General features: G+C 34.0%; 1 protein-coding gene across 1 annotated transcript; it reads left to right on the top strand.

Annotated features, from left to right (window-relative positions):
* The first annotated feature begins 3,553 nt into the window (after window positions 1–3,553).
* LOC125664068 (probable tRNA (uracil-O(2)-)-methyltransferase) lies at window positions 3,554–17,385 on the top strand. Its single transcript, XM_048896583.2, has 11 exons — window positions 3,554–3,966; window positions 5,559–5,703; window positions 5,936–6,143; window positions 6,329–6,397; window positions 6,608–6,715; window positions 7,045–7,116; window positions 10,329–10,435; window positions 10,608–10,791; window positions 13,135–13,456; window positions 13,585–13,701; window positions 16,533–17,385. Exons 1-11 carry the CDS (start codon window positions 3,594–3,596, stop codon window positions 16,745–16,747), a joined length of 1,920 nt encoding a protein of 639 aa, XP_048752540.2. The 5' UTR covers window positions 3,554–3,593; the 3' UTR covers window positions 16,748–17,385.
* Window positions 17,386–23,036: the final 5,651 nt, after the last annotated feature.

Raw genomic sequence — 23,036 nt, 5'->3', positions numbered from 1 at the left:
GTGTCCAGGGGTACGTGTTTGTCTAACAGTCTATTTTGTATTGCTTATAGGAGTTAAGATTGATCAATGTTCGTTATCTTCACCTTTCATCAGTAACTCAGAATGGACACAATTATCTAGGTGAACAAGTATATAATAGTAACTCAGAAACAACTCAATTACCTTGGTATACAAGTATATATTTGTACCTCAGAAACAACACAATTAGCTAGGTGTACAGGTATAAATTAGTAACTCACAAAGAACACTATAAGCAAGGTGTGTAAGTATATATTGGTAAGGCAGAATGACCACAATTAACTAGGTGCACACACACACACACACACACACACACACACACACACACATATATATATATATATATATATATATATATATATATATATATATATATATATTAGCAACTCAGAAAGAACACATTTACCTAGGTGTACAATTATACATTAGTAACTCAGAAAGGACACTACTAGCTTCGTGTACAAGTATGTATTAATAACTCAGAACACAATTATCTTGGTGTACAACTATATATTAGTAACTATGAAAAGGAGTGAATTAGCTTGGTGTACAAGTATATATTAGAAACTAAGAAAGGACACAATTAGCTGGTGTATATATAACTCGGAAAGACTACAACTAGCTTGGTGTACAAGTATATATTAGTAACTCAGAAAGGACACTATTAGCTAGTAGGTGTACAAGTCTGTATTAGTAACTCAGAAAGAACACTATTAACTCGGTGTACAAATTCATATTAGTAACGAAGGATGGACATATTTAGCTAGGTGTACAAGCATATATTAGTAACTCAGAAAAAACACTTTTAGCTTGATGTACAAGTATTTATTAGTAACTAAAAAAAGAGCACTATTAGCTTGGTGTACAAGTTTTCATTAGTACCTCAGAAAGAACACAATTAGCTAGGTGTACAAATATATTTTAGCAACTCAGAAAGAAAGTTTTTTTCTATCACACAATTAGCTAGGTGTACATGTAGTTGTGAGTTCACAGAATGTGAAAGACTTTCAAGAGAAGTTTTTTTCGGCATGACCACTTATTGTTCAAGACTCATATTAGATTAAGGCTCTACAACAACAAAGAAACCAAGAACTTAGATATACACAAACAAAAACAAGTAAATTTAAAGCAAAAACAAAGATTAAGGAAGACGAAAATTTTTGTTAGCGAATATTACTACGGAAAGACCTGGGCCGCATTAGGCATCATTGAAAAAGGAATGTTATGATCGCAAACTACATGCAAATTAAGTTATCATACGCATTAATTAAAATTACAAAAATCGTCCTGTAACTAGATGTATAAAGTATAGTTTACACTGAAGATTGTTACAAGAATCACATGTACGTTGTATAATGATTTACCAGGGGCGGATCCAGGAATTGTGGTTACGGGGGGCGCCACTTTATGAGGCAGTGGGTCCAGGACGAAGCCCTGGTGAGGGTTCAGGGGGCGAAGCCCCCGGAAGCTCCCGGATTTTACAGATTGTATGGGGCTTGAAATATTTCTCCTATTAAGTCATTTGTACTGTTTTCTATCATTTTAATAAGGTGAAATTAATAAAACCACCCAAATTTAAAGGGGGTTTTGGAAAAAATTAAGTTCTCCCAATAAAGTAATTCAAGAAATCAAAAGAGCTTGTCATTTATTTCTCCGGGAGTGGAAGAAATTATTGCTTCTTTTATCGTTTAGTACATTTTCCGAAACAAGATAAAAATTTTAGGGGGGGGGGGGGGGGGGGGGGGCTGCTGCACCCCCTCTAAATCCGCCACTGTTTACAATGAAGTTCAATGTAGTGAAGGCACGGATTCCATGAATTTTATTGAGTTTAGAGATTTACAGTGAAATTGGGGTTTATTAATAAATCCAGTATAAAATTGTTTGATATAAAGGAACTGCTTTCAGTGGAGTGCTGATGGTGGTTGGAGGAAAGGGATTTGAGGAACAAACTGCAAACTAAAGGCAATTCAGAGAAACCAAAAACCTATTGGTTGTTATTTACAAAAATCTCATCCATACACATTCTAGTTTATACCTTTAGGCTAAAGAAATGCAATAATTGTGTGTCACTGTGTGTGTGTGTGTGCGCGCGCGCGCGCGCGCGTGTTAAACCTCTTTTACACTGCGGAAATGATATAGCGATTCCAATGACTACATGTTTGATTGGTATACTATTTTCTATGTAAGCAAATAAGCACCCTTCGTTTACAAAAGCAGAATCACATGCGTCCGTTGAATTGAAAATCTAACTTCAGTAATGAAAACATGAAACCTCTCGTTCTGATACGCAAACATTCCACCTCGCTGATGATTCATTTAGTTCTTAATAATTGTATAAAACCAAACGTATAGCTGGAAGCAAACTTACGAGGGTCGGAACCCAAACCTGCGCAACACAAAGTTACAATGCGTCACTGAATTGATATATAGCCATGGTTAATCCAATTTTCTATTATCATATTATATTATAATTATTATATTATCATATCCGCGACATACCTAAGTCGGTAAAACAGACAATTCCATCGCCAAACGCTCGGCATCAGGTGTGAATGTCATGGGTCCTCGGAGATGACCTTAAAAACGGATGTCCTGTGACACGCTATTTAGAACCCTCAGTGCTCAATGGCCTTTGAGTGAGGAATAATCCTTAATTTTGAAATGAATTTCTAAATTTTATCACAGCAATTAAATATACATCCGTATTTTCAAGCTAGTAACGAAGTACTTAGCTACTGGACTGTAGAGACCCCCGGGGACTAACAGTCCACCGGCAGAGAATATCATTTACACGGACATCGATTCCATGCTAAACAGAAAGTACCAACTCTCGTTGGAAACGTCGTGTAATTATGTATAATTAATGTTCATGAAGAAAAATTAATTATGAGTACATGTAACTGTAAACTTATCGGAAGAAAAATTAGCCGCTAGAGGGGCTCTTTCTTGCGTGTAATGGTTGGAATTGGGATTCAGAGGAAGAACGAATTCTTAGTCTGGACCAGTTATTGTAGGAAATCCGAATGTTCTGACTGTTTTCGTAGGCCATGCGTTATGGACGAGTCACGAGTCACATAGACAAATCTTGTAGCCAGAGAATTCTGGTGCACCGTCCAATAAAACTAATTCACATATTTCAACAATACAACTTTTAAAGAGGATCATGGTGGTCTTAGAATGGGGAATATCAAGCTCTTTATCAAATATCTAAAATTAACATCGTTTAGAAGATTGTTTCATACAGATTCTGGTCGGATTCTACTGTTCACTGAAATCACTTGTAATATTGTCCATCTGTCAAACTTTGGACCAGAAAAAAAAAAACCCAGTTCAAGCCAAAATTACTAATAATAGCGTTTGTAAAGAAGTTCTAATATATTTTAAGATTTCTAAACATCATATCACGTGACTCCAACCCAGGAGATATTACAGTGGAATTTAATTGATATACAAAAATTGTATATTTTGTTTTGTTAATAGTCTCATGAATCCGGATAAATCTTTTCTATGACGGTTCATATGGTTTAATTTTAGCAAGCGATGAGTATTTCCTATAGACAATGTCAACATGTTAGATGGAGAAAGAAGATATTATTCGTTATTTGGAGACTTTTGAAGAGGCTACAGTTGATAAACTATCAACAGTCGGGACTTTTGAAACTTTCTGTGATGCAGTGACAATCTGGATAAATAAACCTCACGTGGTAAACCGTCGATTATGCGGTTCAAAAGTTCTGTACCAAGACAGCACGTCAGAAGAGGACCTTAGTGGTTTTATAAAGAAATGTTTATCATCATCGGAAAGACCTGAACAAGTGCACACTAGTGTTGATTTAGAAGAAGTACCATCTCTTTCATCGATCGTCGATGTATCATTTTATTTTGTTCTACGTGAAGTTTTCTACAAGCAAGTTAGTCAAGTGCCAACGAAAGAGGTCATATTGATAGGTAAATATTTATTTGTAAATACTTAAAATGTTTCAATTAAATCTTACTTTCAAAAGGGATTATTGGATTCATTAACAAATGATCTAGAAAGTATGTATCATGTACATGTAGTGATGAAACGATTGTCGCCGACAATGGATTGTCGATCGTTTTTGGCTTATCGATTCCATTTTCATAATTGATTGTCGCCCGAATACAAACCCACAATAAACAAATCAACTATACATTTGAAAAGGGAGAAGGCTTCCGGTATCATCATCATGGATATATTGAAATCAACTTAACAATCATGAAGTTGATGACTAATCTGATATTCCTCTGACTCTTAGTCTCACTTTTATATGGTGAGATATGGGGGAGGGGAGAGTCAGAGCAGATGCCATATAGAAAAGTGGAAATTCACCTACACCAGCTAGTGTCACTGCTTTGCCTACTATTTACAACTTTATTTCGCGGATCTAGATAGGATTCAGTTATCGGATGAGTATTCTTCAAGTTAATCATGAGTCGGAGTAATGACTACTTTGATGCCAATTGGAATTTTGTGTATTTGTGTGCTGACATCATGCAGAAAGAAATGGAATGGCTAGAAGGCAACCAAAGTCAAAGTGATGTTTCAATTTGTCGGTGTTAGGGGTTTTTACACAGCAGTAGCACCGTACTAGTCATGATTAACTTGTAGAGTAATCAACTGATAACCAAATCCTCACGTCTTGGATGGTAGATCCTCAAAATAAAGTTGTAAAAGGTAGCCAATGCAGCGACATCAGCAAGTGTTGCTGAATTCCCACTTTTCAATATGGAGCCCGCTCTGACTCGAATCTCGCTCGCGCCGGTAAGTGAGAAAGTTTCCCAGTTTACTTTCGGAAGGTCGGTGGTCTCTTTCCAAGTATATTGTATCTGGGTTCTCTCTTCCACAAATAAAAACTGGGCGCCACCAGATAACTGAAAAATTGTTGAGTGTGGCGGAAAACATCAATGAATCAATCAATCAATCAACATTTTTCAAAAGGATCCTGTGTCTTTCGAATTGGGAAAAATTGTCAACATTTTTATCAAATTGGGAAAACCTACTCATTATTGTAAAGATGCTAAATATATCGTATCAAACAAGAAATCAAGCTCAAATTGATGTCATTCTTCTTTCATTTTACATATTTAACATGTTTAACTTTCTTTTCTTTAAGCTCTTAAAATTTTCGACTATTCTTTCTAAATCATCTAGAATTGATGCATCTTTGTCATACCCTACATAAACTATTGACATTGAACTTATTTTTTTAGTAAATATGTTTTTTGCTAGTTTTTATTGGGAAAAGTGCAAGTTAAATTGGGAAAAAATTGGTAATTTTTGAGAGGGCAATATTCGAACCTAAAATGGGTCTTACTAGTAAAAAATCGCTGTAACTACATGTAAATACCGATGATATCAATCAATAATCCATGCAGTTATTTGGATTTTGATCAATTATCGCATATGAAATTTTCCCGATTATTCAACACTAGTATCTTATGATGTTCAGTGCAAATACAGTATACAGTGTTGTTAATTGTTAATATTTCTGTAGCAGTTTTCATCATCTTTTGAATAGATTTCAGAAAGCAGATTGTAAAGTTCATCACAATTCCGGATTTCTTGAGGAAAACATCTAACAATGAGAGTAGTGATGGAGGATACATTAAGGTTGATGATGTCACATACCAATTACGTTTTAAGCAAGAGTGCAGTAAATCATGGTATACATGTACACTAAAGTTACCATCTAAATCTTTATTTTCATCATTTTTTTCTTTCTTTCTTTCATTTTTTTTCTTTTCTTTTGTTTCATTTCGTATTTTAGTTTTGCTCTTTTGAGGTTTTTTTTTAAAGTTTTTTTTTTAATTTCAGTAACATTTCAATGTGTACTGTGTCTTTGGCTATTCCATTTGCTCTTTCCTCTTTTATTTATAAAAATGTGTGTCATTCTAGGATAATTTTGAATGCAACAGATCAGGTGTCTGAGCCAAAGCAAGGTTATATTGACTGGCTTAAAACAACATTGTTGAGAAAATTAGTCAATTGGAGCTCAGAGAAAAATCTACGCACCTCGGTCACCTCTCTCCGGTTAGTTCCTGTTGACAGGTACAACCAACTGTACAATCACCTCAAGGAAAAGTATGGCAAAAAATTTGTGGCGGTGTGTATTTGATAGTGTTTTATAACATGATACAATGTAATTATTTTTTGTTCCATTTTAAATAAGTGATCTGTTTTATTTCTTCATTCTAACTAAGTACAATGACTATTTATGATAGGCACTGTGATGAAATACATGTATGAAAATAGGCATGTTCTCCAATCATGGTTGTCATTTTCTTTCAGATATGGCCAGAGAAAACAGATCCTCAGAAATTTGTGTATGAAGATGTTGCTATTGCTGCTTATTTGTTGGTATGCATTTTAAATGCTTCTGCACTTTACATATGTGGCACTCAGACAGGTTTGATCACCAGTGGCCAGATAGCTCACTTGGTATTGCACTTGACTAAAGATCCAGGGGGCCTTGATGCAAATCCTGATCTGGTCCATTGCATTTCCCTCCTTTCTGTTACCAAGATTCATCCATAGAAACAAGAGTTACCTCTCTTTATTATTTTACAGATCATCTGGGAAATGCAAAGGAAAGAGGAGAAACGTGAAGAACGTCAGAGTTTTGTTGATTTGGGATGTGGAAATGGATTACTTGTTCATATTCTTCGATCAGAAGGGGTAACATGAATTAAAGATACTGATAAATACTGTAAACTTATAACATTTAGCTGTGTATTGTATTTAGTGCATTTCACAGAAAGCAGACACATGTACCACTAAATCAAGCATTTATATTTTCCTATAGCACATTTAGAAAGTGCTATATCAAATCTATGCTAATTAACTTATTGAAAAATCAATTTCCGCCAAATATTGGACATGCTTAATATAATACATCTAATATATCTCGGAAAAACTTAGTAAGTGAACGCAACGTTATTTGTGGAAAATATTGACCGCGTCACAAACGAAACTGCGTACACAAAACATCTGTCATCTGTTTTTAGCACGCCGGTCTGGGATTAGATGTTAGGAAAAGAAACATATGGGACCTGTATGGTGATCAGACAAAATTAAAGGCAAGTTTGCAGTTGAATATTATCAAAGTTACATTAGATATGATATATTTAACGAAATGTTATTTAGCACAAATTCTAGCAAGGTTGTTGAAAATTTCCACACTATTGTTGTTTTCTGATCTGTAAACAAACTTAAAGATGAATTTGATTAGAGATTTACATATTGCACATTGCATTCAAAAGATTCCATGACTTAGAGCAGGGTGTAATTTTTCCTTTAGATTCTTCCACGGGTACTGGACAATGAAATATATATAATTTTAAAAATTGTCTTCCTATAAACAAACTATTCAAACTATAGTTTGTTCACAAGAAGACAATTTTTGCTATTAGGTCTACATTGTTATATAATTAAAATGTCGAGAGCTCGTGGATTCTCCTGATAATTGTTTAAATTGATAATCTGAATAATTGGCCAAAATATTATCAAATCAAAGGTGATCTAATGCTTGATTTAGAATATGATGGTTATTAAAAAGTTTTACATCTTGATTCATTGAGAAATAGTCCGGTGCAAGATGCATACATAGCCATGACGAACATAAAGTACTTTATTTTATAATATGTTACACAGAACAGTTTCTTCAATATTAGATCCGCCACTTCATCATTTGCATTATGATGTCAAAACATAGAATATGACGTCACATGTCATTATTTATTGTGTGGAGATTGAACTCGATTTGAAACCCGTGTCAAATATGGCTCTGGTACTTGGAGGTGAACATTTGGAAAATTTCCACAGTGAACTGATTACGTGTTTTTGGAAACTTCTAGCCTAGCGTTCAATGCGTTCTATATTTGCCACAGTGTGAGAACTTCGCTTCTGTCGCTAAAATTTCAACGAGGACGCAGAAGTTTGTTTTCATTTTGTCTCAAAATGCTCTGGAACATCAAACAGCGTGAGGGCAGCCATTTTTATTTAGTTAACAATTAACTTACAAAAAAAAAAATATTAATGTAACACACAAGTTCTTTTCACCTTTTATTCACAGTTGTAGTGTAATGTAATCAATCAATGATGAATCAATGAATGAATCAATGACAGTGCTCCTATAAATATAAATAAATAAAAACACATTATAATTTGTGCTAGTGACTTAACCAATGTTCAAGATTTGCTTGACCTCAATCATATATACAAACATATTTCCTATGCAAGGATTCATATGTAGTACATGTATTATAAACATGCATAATTAGCAACATGAACAAATAGCAATTGCAAATACACAAAGTTCACAAACCTAAACAAGGCACGCAATATCCGGCCCAAAAAATGGCCACCACGACAGGTCAAGGTCAACGTAATACACTGATCACCTACATATAGACCTATTAATAAAATAAACACTGTAAATATACTGAAACACACATATAACTCGAACACCGTTGTGTCACCGAAGTACATGTATGTAAAACTCAATTATATTCTCCCATTAAGTATAAATAGAAAACATTAAGCTATAAACTAGTTCTCAATTCTATATGTCTGATCAAAGCAAATGCTAAATATTGAATTCCGCTTCCTAACAGCATTGTTTAGCAAAGAATCTCTTACAATACCTTACACACGATATAGTGAATCTATGCACTCAAAATATTCACTGACAAATTATTGTGTACTTGAAAATGACAAATATATTACCAAAAACTTACACAACATCAGACACGTCTTCGTTGTTCTGTATCTCATGCAAAAATACCGCCAATAGCAGGTTCTATTATTACACACACTGACCAATCACTGACCGTCTTCATAAGTGTGAAAAATATTACACGAAATTATTTTAACTCAACAAGAGATACTTTTACCCAAAATTAATTGAATATAATACTCTTCAAAGTCAATTATAATTAATTTTACAATCAGACACACAGAATACCAAAAATATCTACGTAGTTGCAGAGTCTCAATGGCGCAGAGGTTAATGCCTATCGTCCATCACACGCGACCTTCTCTCGGCACCCGGTTCGAATCCCATCTGATACAACTTATTTTTTTTAATATAAAAAAATGTTCTCCCCTTACATTAACTTAAGATAGCCCATAGGCTGTCGTGGAGTAATGATGATTTTTTTAACGTAACTTAAGTTATGAAGTTTGATAAGACGGATTTTTATCGTAAGTTAAGGTTACGATGAAATCTTGAGCTTACGAAGTTTAGTAAAACTCAGCCCAGAAATTTTAACGTGCAACATCACAGAAAAGAAATTATATTTAGTCGATGCGAAGTATATCAATTGATTAGACAAACGTATTTTTGTATTGATCGACATACACACCTGATGCCGAGCGTTTGGCGATGGAACTGTCACTATCTGTTTCAACGACTTAGGTCTGTTGTGGCCGGTATTTGAACCCCGACCTTCTGCATGCGGGGCGAGCATTCTACCTCTAGGCCAAAGCGACGGTTGCAATCGTTTAAAATGCATTTTCGTTTTCATATACTTTTTTCAATAGTTTGAAATGTATCTTAAAAAGAATATGAATACACGTATCAACACTTCGCCGCGAGTTACATCCCTTTGTGGGGTCAGCCAAAGGTCAATCGGTGAAAAACCAAGTTTTCCTTTTTTACCTTACCAAATGTGAGATTGATGTTATTACTTTGAATTTTAGCCAAATACTTTCGCGAAGTGTTGATACGTGTATACGATTGATATTTCGTATGGAATCATAAAAAAACAAATATATTTTTGTACAAAAATATTCTAACATTTTAGTAATTATTTATTTTGAACTTCATTTGCTTTGAAATTGTTAAATCTCCAATGAGGACCTCATCAACTGCTGTAAATCCATATTGAATTTACATGTACTATGAAATACTGAAAGCAAAAGTAACAAATGCGATTGCGCAGCGTCAAATCGTAAGTTGCGAATATTTTGCAAGTTAAGTTTACGATGGAAACTTAAGAACACGTTAGTAAAACAGAAGCATCGTATCTTAAATTAAAACGTACGAAATTCTTAAGTCAGAATTTCTTGCGTAAGATAGGAAGTTTAGTAAAACTCAGCCCTGATAAATGAAATGCATCCCGTCAACTTTAGATATAGCTCCTTCATTCAGACCAAAGTCTTTGTTCTCTCTAAAGTAATTATTCTTTATAAGTTCTAGTAATGTCATTTAAGATTATATAGCATGGTTTTCCAAAGCCTGTTTTGGTAAGGCATGATTATATATGTGTTATTTTTTGACTGTGCAAAGGAAGAGAGCATAACTCCATCAGCAGAAAGTACTTTTCCAGATTTTGATTGGCTGATAGGAAACCATAGTGATGAACTGACACCTTGGATCCCAGTCATGGCAGCAAGGTAAAAAACAGAGATAAATATAGCATCCTGAAAATTACAATGATTTTCTATATTTTGTAATCTGCATGCAGAAGAAGTGATGGTGTGTTTAGTTTCTGTACCACAGTGCCTCTTGATGGGAGGGAACCATTTGAAGTGTAGCAGTATTTAAGTGTAAAGGTCTTTATTTCAGGTCATCCTATAGCTGTAGCTATTTTGTTCTTCCATGTTGCCATTTTGACTTTGACTGTAAATTTAACCAGAAGGAGGCAAATGAAAGTAACTATAGGTCATACTTAAACTTTGTCCATGGGATTGGGGAGGTGTGTGGTTTCAATGTCCAAGAAGATACTCTTAGAATTCCCTCCACAAAACGAGTAAGTGATTAAGCCTCTACAATAGAGGTGGGACGATACATGTATATTAATACACCAATACTATTAGTTACACAGGTAGTTAGTGACCTGATACGGAAAAATACAAGTTGTGAAAAGAAAACCCGTATTGGGTGAGGCAAATCCAAGTGATATGGGTTTCCTTTTCACACCATGTATTTTTCCATATCAGGTCACTAACTAACTGTGTAACAAATTTATCACATTGAAGACCTCTTAACTGTATATGTGGGGGTCTATATCATACAACTTATCGCTTTACCAATTTTGTCACGGCTGCAAGTCAAATCCGACAATAAATTACTTGCTCAATTCGGATTTTTCTCGCATGATACGTTTTTTTTTCACGGCATCATGTGACCCAAGATCTGACCAATTAGATTTCAACAATTTTGTCTGAGGCATGATAAATATTGATATTTTTATAGCGATGGAACGATATATCAATACACCAATGTATATCAATATTTCTGTAGAGGTGTGACGTTCTATCAATACACCGATACATATCAATATTTCTATAGAGGTGAGACGTTCTATCAATACACCGATACATTTCGATATTTCTATAGAGGTGGGATGATATATCAATACACCAATGTATATCAATATTTCTGTAGAGGTGAGACGTTCTATCAATACACCGATACATATCGATATTTCTATAGAGGTGGGACGTTCTATCAATACACCGATACATATCGATATTTCTATAGAGGTGGGACGTTCTATCAATACACCGATACATATCGATATTTCTATAGAGGTGGGACGTTCTATCAATACACCGATACATATCAATATTTCTGTAGAGGTGGGACGTTCTATCAATACTCTGATACATATTGATATTTCTATAGAGGTGAGACGTTCTATCAATACACCGATACATATCGATATTTCTATAGAGGTGGGACGTTCTATCAATACACCAATATGTTTCGATGTTTCTCATTAAGATTTGCTTTATGAAACAGGCATTGTAATATCAGCACAAAACAATGCACAAGTAACCTATTAGAAAAATGAAAATGGAAAATGAAAGATGTAGAATGCAGAATGCAAGACGTATTATGATTGGGAGATCGAATGTTGATAATTCATTCAGAATCCTCGTCCTTTTTTGTTTTTGTTCATGCAAAATGGCTACTTGTGTAGAAAATGATCAGCATTTGTCTGATATTGAGAATGCACCATGTACATATAAATCAGGGCTTTGGGAATTTTATCAATTTCAAAACGAGTGCGATTTGATTTTTATCATGGGTTGTTGATTTATTGTCTCGTAAGGTCTGAGTATCGTCCCACCACTACTCCTCAACATGTAGAATATTGTCATTGGTCTGTCTGTCATACATGTATGGACTAAAGGTTTGAAATTTTCAAATCATGAAGTGAATCTATTAATTTAAAGGAATTTAGATATATTCAAGAGGAGCTGGGGATTAATTTAGTAGTTCCAACAAGTGTGTTCCACAATCTATGTAAAAAGAACTTCCATGGAATTCATTTCTATGAAATTTGTTTGTCTAGGCCATTGATAGAGAACCATGAGAAGTAAATATTTGGCTTAAAGCTTGCTGTGGGCCAGATGCTGTGTTATGACCCTAAATCAAGGTCATTTGGCTAAAGTCAAGGTTACTGGTTTAAAATGTGTGTGAGCCTGAACAGAGGTCATTATGCCAGGAACAAGGTCACTGATATTATTTATAGATGTTTTGTCAGAGCCACAACTTTAAATTTACATTTCCAATGTTTTTCCTTCAATATCTTTATTAATATATAAGTCTAATTGTAATGATAGACATTTATTCATGAATGTGGTGCAGATATGTGAACAATGTGCATATGAATCTTGATAAATATAGTACGTTTATTTTAACATCTGGAAATTCCAACAGAAATGAAAGCAGTATGTGAATTTAGATAAATTTCATCTTTGAAAATACATAAGTGTATGAACTGCAGCACTTCATCCCAGCATACTTCTCATGAAGCACTAATATATTTTCAGAAATGGTACTATATCAAAAGCTCATACTTGACACCAAGGTCGCTAATTATGATAAAATGGGTCATCACTCGGATTGCAGTTCATGTTCATTTAACCAATGTCAAGGTCCTTTAGAGTAGATGTTAAAAGAATACAATGCTTGAGTTTAAATAAGGCCTACAGATGGTATTAGTCTCATTGTGATAACTCTATTTTTATTTTGACTATAAAGAACAAAGATTCACTATTAAATGTGTGACTCAGTATATTGATATGCTAGAAACTTACTGCAGAGACCAAAGAACAATTATGCATGCATTTTCCTACAACAGGTGTGTTTTATTGGTCAAACAAGAAATTACCCACCAGAAGAAAGGGACCTAGTTGATGACAGGATAGCTAATTACATAAAGTTAAGAAGCTCCAAGTCACTGCCCCCTAACAACGAGGGTAACCCAGCTAAAAGAATGAAGACAGAGGACTCCTGGTCAGAGGGATTCACGCCACGGAGCAGTGAGGAGAAGTCCCGTAACTGTAAAACCGTGAACGCTGAAACCGTTTCTTACATTGTGCAGACAGTGTTCAGTGTTTTACTGAACAGCCCAGACTGTGAGACGAGGCAGCTGGAGGACGGTAGAGTTTGGAGAAAAGGAGGTAGGTTAATGGATTGTCCGAAGTTCAGGTCGTAGTAGGTGAAGCAAAGGAGATTTCATTCATGCTCTTAGCAATATGTCATTTGTTCATTAAATGTATATTGATGCTGTAAAATTTTTGCTATGCAGGTAAAAAATCTCTTGGTGATGTTGTGAAACTGTTTGATAAAGATGTCCTGAAACATTTAAAGTCTGAGTGTGGTGGTCTGCAGACGCTGTTAAGAAATCACAACAGTGTGTTCAATGGTGAGGACAGAACTGTCAATTCAATATCTTCCATCTATGTTGATATGTATCTAAGATTAGACAGTCATGATGTTTTTCAGGTGGTTGAATTATTAGGAGATTTGTCAAAATTACATATAACCAAATATAGATACATGTATGCAAAATGTATACGATATTGTTTAATCAAAAAATATTTTTTCTGGCAATATTTGTTACATTACAGAGATCATAGTCTATTGGCTTCAGAAAGAATACACTTATAAAACAGACCCGTGATGTTACTGCATTTGTGTGACAAAATTAGAAATGAAATATCAATTTATTAAATGATTAGAGATCTAAATCCCTCTTATAAATATTTCACACATACTGGGAGCTTACCAGTGTTAAATGCCACTCATTTTTGACCTATGCCAGGCGCTCAGGGACATTTAACAGTGAGGGTTCTTGATCATTACAATGCTTGCCAGGACATGGGACCTTGATACTGAAGGTCATAGGATACCCAAGATTTTTAACGCATCAAATGAAGTAGAAATTTGCTGTTGATTACATGGGATTTTATATTATCTGACCAAACAACTAATAAGTATGTAAATCAGTCATTAATACATGAAATACACCAATAAAAGGACAGATTTAAAGGATTTCAGTTTTTAGGCAATGTTTTTCCATTGAATGTGTGAATTATGTAAAAATAAAGTATGTGAATAATGCAAAAATAAAGTATGTGAACAATGTAAAAATAAAGTTTGTGAACAATGTAAAAATAAAGTATGACTTTTGTGAATTATGCAAAAATAAAGTATGTGAATAATGTAAAAAATAAAGTTTGTGAATAATGTAAAAAATAAAGTTTGTGAATAATGTAAAAAAAAAAAAAATAGAGTATATGAATAATGCAAAAAATAAAGTTTGTGAATAATGCAAAAATAAAGTTTGTGAATAATGTAAAATAAAGTATGTGAATTATGTAAAAATAAAGTTTGTGAATAATGTAAAAATGAAATATGTGAATAATGCAAAAATAAAGTATGTGAATAATGTAAAAATGAAATACGTGAATAATGTAAAAAATAAAGTATGTGAATAATGCAAAAATAAAGTATGTGAATAATGCAAAAATAAAGTATGTGAATAATGTAAAAATAAAGTATGTGATTAATGTAAAAAAAATAAAGTTTGTGAATAATGCAAAAATAAAGTTTGTGAATAATGTAAAATAAAGTATGTGAATAATGTAAAATAAAGTATGTGAATAATGTAAAAAAAATAAAAAATGTGAATAATGCAAAAATTGAAGTTTGTGAATAATGTAAAAAATGAAATATGTGAATAATGTAAAAAATGAAATATGTGAATAATGTAAAATAAAGTATGTGAATAATGTAAAAAATAAAAAATGTGAATAATGCAAAAATTGAAGTTTGTGAATAATGTAAAAAATGAAATATGTGAATAATGTAAAAATAAAATATGTGAATTATGTAAAAATAAAGAGTGTGAAGTATGTAAAAATAAAGTTTGTGAATAATGTAAAAATGAAATATGTGATTAATGCAAAAATTAAAGTTTATGAATAATGTAAAAAATGAAATATGTGAATAATGTAAAAATGAAATATGTGAATAATGTAAAAAATGAAATATGTGAATAATGTAAAAATAAAGTATGTGAATTATGTAAAAATAAAGTTTGTGAATAATGTAAAAATGAAATATGTGAATAATGTAAAAAATGAAATATGTGAATAATGCAAAAATAAAGTTTGTGAATTATGTAAAAATAAAGTTTGTGAATAATGTAAAAATGAAATATGTGAATAATGTAAAAAATGAAACTTGTGAATAATGTAAAAAATGAAATATGTGAATAATGTAAAAATAAAGTATGTGAATTATGTAAAAATAAAGTTTGTGAATAATGTAAAAATGAAATATGTGAATAATGTAAAAAATAAAATATGTGAATAATGTAAAAAATGAAATATGTGAATAATGTAAAAAATGGAATATGTGAATAATGTAAAAATAAAGTATGTGAATTATGTAAAAAATAAAGTATGTGAAAAATGCAAAAATGAAGTTGGTTTTAGGAACATATTGTGGTAAATACAAGCTGTAGCAATATCAAAACATTTACAAACTTCTATAACAAATAGTGTGGTAGGGTGTCCTATGTCTTTAAGTAAGTCTCATCCGAAAGACCCGGCGACTTATGTACTTAATACCAGCACTTCGCAAACGAATCATCGTTATATCTATTCTAAGGACCCGGGTCTGATGTGCTTGGGACATGAACCCAAGAAGCGAATGCTTCACTGAACGGGAGTAGCCGAAACATGTAAAAATTTAACCAAATCATAAACATTTGATATTGAAGGGTGCAAAACAGCAGAAGAAAAGTTAAAGCCGCTCTAACCACAGAACAGTTCAGTTTTATCTTGGTGAACGTGTATACATGTGTATTAAGTGTTTATAACGGATACACCCCTTTCAGTTTCTGTGAACGTGTATATTAAGTGTTTATAACAGATACACCCCTTTCAGTTTCTGTGAACGTGTATATTAAGTATTTATAACAGATGCATCCCTTTCAGTTTCTGTGAACGTGTATATTAAGTGTTTATAACGGATGCATCCCTTTCAGTTTCTGTGAACGTGTATATTAAGTATTTATAACAGATGCATCCCTTTCAGTTTCTGTGAACGTGTATATTAAGTATTTATAACAGATACACCCCTTTCAGTTTCTGTGAACGTGTATATTAAGTGTTTATAACGGATGCATCCCTTTCAGTTTCTGTGAACGTGTATATTCAGTGTTTATAACGGATACAACTCTTTCAGTTTCTGGTGGAGCGGTCCAGTTGAGAGATTTGACGTTAGATGAACCCTATAGTAAACATTCCAAGTTATCAAAAAAGGACAAAAGTCAGCACTTTAAGACAATGCAGTGCTGGTTCTACAACAATCACCCTGACGGATGTCCGATGACAGCAGAGAAGTGTCACTTCGCTCATGGAGAGCAGGATCTGAAAAAAGTGACGCTAACCAAAAGTTAAATCTTACAGTAGAAGTATAGATATGTGTAATTTTAACCCCAGTCACCGGTTGTGAGTGCAACTCTTTTAGAGCTGCTGGATTCTGTCCACTCAAACGTGATTACATAGCTGCAGTATCCCTCATTTCGCATCATTAAACTTTGATCAGTGATTGAATGTAAAGGGAAGATTTGAAGAGCAGGCAAAGTGTGGTTAGTGCGGCGGCGAGGTCCAGATCTAATATTGGTTTTCATTAAGTGCCAGACAGAAATCAATGTATCTTTCAATTTAAAAATCTGTCTAAGTTATCTTGTCAATAGAAGCACTACACTAAATCGGGATTATTGTAGAGTTGTTGTAAGGGCACAACAAACGGAATTAGACACTCTTTGACTAGAGTTGTCCTGAGTTGCAGTTTTAGCTTTAACCTCTTTCAATTCTGTTTTAAAAACAATATTTTCCCAACTTCTGTGGATAGAAAAATTAAATTGAAAAAAAATTGTAATTGCGGAAAATATCTACTCCACACATTGAATGGTAGATATTTCCATTTAAATACACTGTTAATTTGAAAGGAGTTGTTTCAAATGTAAAGTTTTGAATCGTTTCTTTGGAATATGATATTTTTCGGACTGAATTAAATTATTATACTTTCAAAATGCAATATTATTTTTTCTAGAGCTCGGTATTTAATAGTTAGACATAAAATTCACAACTTCTTTTGCACTTTGAATTTAATGACAAATCGCTGTTTAATCAAAGCACTAATCTTATCAAAAGCCCTTTTTACGTTATCACAACACATGCTAATTCAATTTACACTTTCACTAATAACATACATGTATCACGGTTTGAACCGGAAGTCTTTCAGCTACGATGACGTACGTTGTATCATTTGTCCTTACACACGTGACTAAAGCAAACGCAAGTTATACCAGAGAATCAGGTAGTATTTTAACTGTTTAAAGGTCAAATTTGTGACGTAGAACGTTAAATATATATTTAAAGCAATAATAGCTCTCATTTTGGTGTCGAAAATTTTTGTAGCAAAATTGTGATTTATTATTTCAATGAAAGAAAAAAATAAGGTTTATAAACTTTTGTTATTGATATTTGTGTTAGAAAACATATTCAGGGGCTCTGAATGAAGTAAATTTAAATCTTGCCTTCCCTTACAAAAATTGATTTCTATATAATGCTATATATTCAATAGAACCAAAATCTTTATTTTGATAAATCTTGGACTTAGTTTAAAATTTTTCAATGACTATGGTTAAAGTTGCATACAAAACTACATGTATCATAGCACATGTTAGAACAAAATAAGATTTTCAGATTTAGAGCTACAATTACTTTCAGGAATAATGACTAGGTATGAGAAATTTGTTGGAGAATAACTCCTCGAGGTGGCGAGATTGTTCGGGGAAAACGTGTCTGAAGGGCAAAGTTTTGAGTTTTATAACAATATTTAGACACCGAAAGGAATATTCTTCAGATATGGCGATAAGAGATAATTATTTCTGTTCTACAAAGGTGCTATTTGCAACATATACAAAGTACATTTTACCTTTAGGAGGCGTTATTGTATAAAATTTCAATAAACCTCATGACGCAACAATGAATTTGACGTCAAAGGGTTTATTTAATAATCTAACCCCGGCGAACCTTGGTTTAATCAATTATTAACATGATGATTACAATTATAACTTCATATATGTGTTCTGGATTATTTCCTCACTGAGATTTCATGACCTGCATTACTAACATGTTGACGTTAGATTTAAGAGTAGATTATGGATCTTCCATCGGTAGTCAACCTCCTCCTTGGTTTATCTACGGTGTGGGCTTGTAATCTGCAGATCTATACAAGTAGTGTGATTTTTAATTATGCATACAAGGATTCTTTGCGGGGGCATTTGGGCGACAATTCCGAGTCAATTGATAAATCACTTTGTCTTTCGACATGGGCATCTTTCGAAAATCAGAACTGTCGTTGTGCTGATGCAGTACGCGAAACTTTAATATAATATACTCACTTTTAGTGATTTTTTCCCTACAAAATTCAGAAGATTCTTGAAACAAACGCTTGAGAGGATCCATGACTTACACAGACATTCTAATTGAGTCGTTATTTACAATATTAGTAAAATTTTGTGGGAAATAGCCATATATTTGAACATGATTTCGTAATCTGGTAAATATAAAATCTTAATTCTACTTGTGTATCTCTCAGATATAGAAAAATTTAAGTGCAATTTAGTATCCGATAAGTTTCTTTTAAAATGATATTATTAAAATAATATTCTTAATATGCATGTACAAAATATATACATGTAGTAATGATGTTGGTATAAATGATAAGACAGTGTGTCGCGTGTCATGTTTGATGACCATGACCTTTTATGTAAAGGTCAATTAATAGAATCGTATACATATAGGTGACTGTTATGTACTCTAACTATTAATTTGATCCCAAAAATATATTTTTAAAAACTATGGAAAATGGAAGGGGAGACATTGTAGTGTGCGAAAACAGTTCTTTCTAGTTGTAGTTATCTAGACGCTTGATTTGTCTAAACAGAAAAGATACCCAACGCCCTATCACCCCTAATGTAATCCTTTCAGTAGATATTTTACACTTTGTCAGTTGCCTATTACACCTATCAAACTATTGAATTATCCCCCTTTGCGGGGTCCGCCAGAAGTCCTGTAACTAATTACTAAGTTTTCATACCAGTTTATGGGTTGCGCCACCCTGGGGCATTTTATTGTAGTTTATTGCAATTGTTGAAAAAAATAACAAACAAGATAAAAATTGTCCAAGGAATTGCGAAGGTCAACGTAGGGAAATACGATTTTTTTATACCGCAAGATGGCGGACAAGGGACGTAACTTGTATCGAAGTGTTGATACGTATATTGTTTTCTCGATAAGTAATAATGTGTGTCACGTTGTAGTTTTACACGTAATGTTAACCTTTGGAGATCCAAAAACTAGGCCTTTGAACAATTCGATAAGAAAGTAGTGTATTGCTGATTTTATGTGGATATCGAAATGACAGATTTACAACCATTGAGCCACAAGCATGCATCATTTGTTTGTTTTAAAGAAAAAATAACAAGGTGGGGAGAAACAACACGCTTTATTTCCCAGTCTTATCTTCTGAAAGGCACATAAAAAATATATCTATATTTTAGTTTTACTTCCATTGAATTTTTAAAGATGCAGCATCAATAATTCACAGAAAGGATTGTTGTATTCGCTTAAATAGTACGCTTTGTCACTTCATAATGCAATCCTTATTCATCCCAAAATTAATGAAATTGCAATTCCGAAATTTATTATAGGAATTAAACAATTTTAGATGGGCGTGCCCGTGTAATACTGGTGTTCAACGTTAAAGTCGAAGTGAGTAGAAACAATGGACACACTGCATAATGTTATATTTGAATGACTGAGAGAATATTTTGAAATTTTTGTACGTTCTTGAGCTACATTTAAGGATATCTCTCCCTTTGCCAGTGGCCAGAAATCTCAGTTGACAGGAAACGGATATTTTTACAGGTTCAGGGCGTCTGAGTTCGAATTCACGGTCTGTCCATCCATTCTTTCACTTTCTGTTACACTTGGAGACACAGGCTCGTCCTACTTTCCTAGGTGTGTTGGTTGGTTGGTTGTATATTGTATAACGTCCCGCTCGAGAAATTTTCACTCATATAGAGACGTCACCATTGCCGGTGAAGGGTTGCAAAATTTAGGCCTATGCTCGGCGCTTACGGTCTTTGAGCAGGAAGGGATCTTTATCGTGCCACACCTACTGTGACACGGAGCCTCGGTTTTTGTGGTCTCATCCGAAGGACCGCCCCATTTAGTCGCCTCTTGCGACAAGCAAGGGAGCAATGGAAACCTGGTCTAACACAGATTCCCACGGGTTAAGCGTGTGGGGGGACCCAAGGTTTATAGGGATGTAGTGGCGGTCATCGGGGTTTTATTGCCGATGACGATAGCAAACTAGGGCTCGACAGGGAGTTTGAAGTATACGTAACTAGCATCCAGGAGACCAGGTTCGCATCTCTAACCCTGTCCGTTGTTCTCCATGTGTGTATCCAACGTTTCTCTCTCTATATATAATAAAGTGACTTTAAAATATTTTGCACTTAGATATACCAGGATTATACACAATATAATTCAGAGCACATTATTTAGTTTCACTAGGGTTTGTAATGAATTTGAAATCCGCCAAAATGTGTGTATATCAGGAATCTAAGGAGTCAAATATTTGTACTAAGAATTCTCATAATTTAAGAATGGAGAAATGTTTTACTATGAGCTAGCACATTATGATATTTCTCCAACTGAATCGACAACTTTGTTGTTTACCAGTAGCCAGTACCTGATCCCCTGACTTAGACCCCCCAACCCCAACCCCAAACATCTATCACCTACCACGGTGTCATCTAGAACACTATTTTTAATTCAGTATAATTTATCTTAACACTGTACCTATTTTTATCAACAGCTCACCGGGACGAATGTCGGGGGAGCTATTGTATAAAGGGTTTGCGTCACCCTTTAATGAACAAATCTTTAACATGGGCTCTATCTTTTCAACTAAAGGGGGAGGGGAGGGGAGGGATTTGATACCATGTAATCGAATGTGGATTCTAAAAAAAATTCTAAAAGAACTTTTAGTAAACTTGAAATCGCAAAAACCTTTCCCTAATCAATAACATCAAATCCTATGACTTTTCATCACTATACAGGACCATTCCTCACAATAAATCAAAGGCTAGACTTTTTGACATCATAGACAGTTGCTTCTTCAACAAAAAATGGAAAAAGGAAATATCCGTATCTCGTGATCAGTCATCCAAAAACTTACTTCGTTAAACACCACTCTGATCCCACGCACAAGTACATGTACTCTGAAGTTGAAATAAAAATATGCTAGAGTTCCTCATTGACAATATCTTCGTGGTCTATGGTGATCAGGTCTACCAATAGTCTGTTGGAATTCCCATGGGCACGAATTGTGCTTCTTTGTTAGCTGACCTGTTTCTATATTCATATGGAGTAGAATTTATTCAAAAACTTCTACGTGAGAAGAAAAAAAAAAACATCTCTTGCTGTGGCCTTCAATTCGACATTTAGATATATCGACGACGTTTTGTCTATTAACAATAATAACTTTCATTCATATGTCGATTCGATTTATCCCTGTGAGCTCGAAATAAAAGACACCATAGAGTCGTCCACTTCTGCTTTATACTTAGCTATTTTATCTAACGTAGACGTTAACGGCAAACTGACAACTCAACTGTGTGACAAACGGGATGATTTCAGCTTCTCCATCGTCAACTTCCCATATTTATGTAGCAATAATCCATTATCACCTGCATATGGTGTTTATATCTCTCAACTGATTCGATACGCAAGAGCCTGTTCTGCGTATAATCAGTTTTTAAATCGAGGCAAACTACTGACAAACAAGTTGATGTTACAGGGGTTTGAACAGTCTCGATTGAAGTCAGCATTTCGCAAATTCAATGGTTGTTATAACGATCTAGTTCATGAATACAACCTATCATTGGGTCAAATGCTGTTTGACGTGTTTCATACCGATTGTTAGGCCGTTCTTGGCACACTGATTTTGACTACGGATAACTCCGTTTACCTGATCAGGATATAGGACTCACGGCGGGTGTGACCGGTCGACAGGGGATGCTTACTCCTCCTACGCATCTTATCCCACCTCTGGTGTGTCTAGGGGTCCGTGTTTGACCAACTATCTATTTTGTATTGCTTATAGGAATTATGATATGAAGAGACCTTTCTTTTAATACTAAAACTTTTGAACAAATGATCTTTATTCGACCTACTTTTAAAAACAACTTTAGCCTTGATTATATCTAGTGAAACAAGAGTGATAGAGCATTGATATTTCACATCTTTTGGTACTAAGACTTTTGATATTTGGCCTACTTTTTAAAAAAAACATTAACATTGGCTATTTCTCTTAAACCAAGGTGGAAAGGAATTTGGTATTTATCATATAGATACCTCATGACAAGGTCTTTCATATGGTACCAAGACACTTGACCTAGTTCTTTGAACTTTGATTTACTTTTTAAAAACGTTAACACTGGGTATATCTTTTGAACTAAAGGGGGGGGGGTGGGGGTGGGAGGGGGGGGGGGGGGACTTTTGATGTATCACATGTAGATGCATTGTGACCAGGCATATTTTTGGTAACAAGACTTTTGATCTAGTGACCTAATACTTTGGTATACATGTACTTCAAAAACTTTAG

This window comes from Ostrea edulis, chromosome 1 (genome assembly GCF_947568905.1).
Source record: "Ostrea edulis chromosome 1, xbOstEdul1.1, whole genome shotgun sequence".
NCBI classification, from domain to species: Eukaryota; Metazoa; Mollusca; class Bivalvia; order Ostreida; family Ostreidae; genus Ostrea; species Ostrea edulis.
This window is presented reverse-complemented; position numbering and strand designations above follow the sequence as displayed.

Bases quoted from the DNA above. Each gene is read 5' to 3' on its own strand.
- LOC125664068 (XM_048896583.2), top strand. From the start codon at position 3,594: ATGGAGAAAGAAGATATTATTCGTTATTTGGAGACTTTTGAAGAGGCT. The intron at 6,144-6,328 runs GTGTGTATTTGA...ATTTTCTTTCAG, and splicing joins ATGGCAAAAAATTTGTGGCG to ATATGGCCAGAGAAAACAGA. The intron at 10,792-13,134 runs GTAAGTGATTAA...TTCCTACAACAG, and splicing joins GAATTCCCTCCACAAAACGA to GTGTGTTTTATTGGTCAAAC.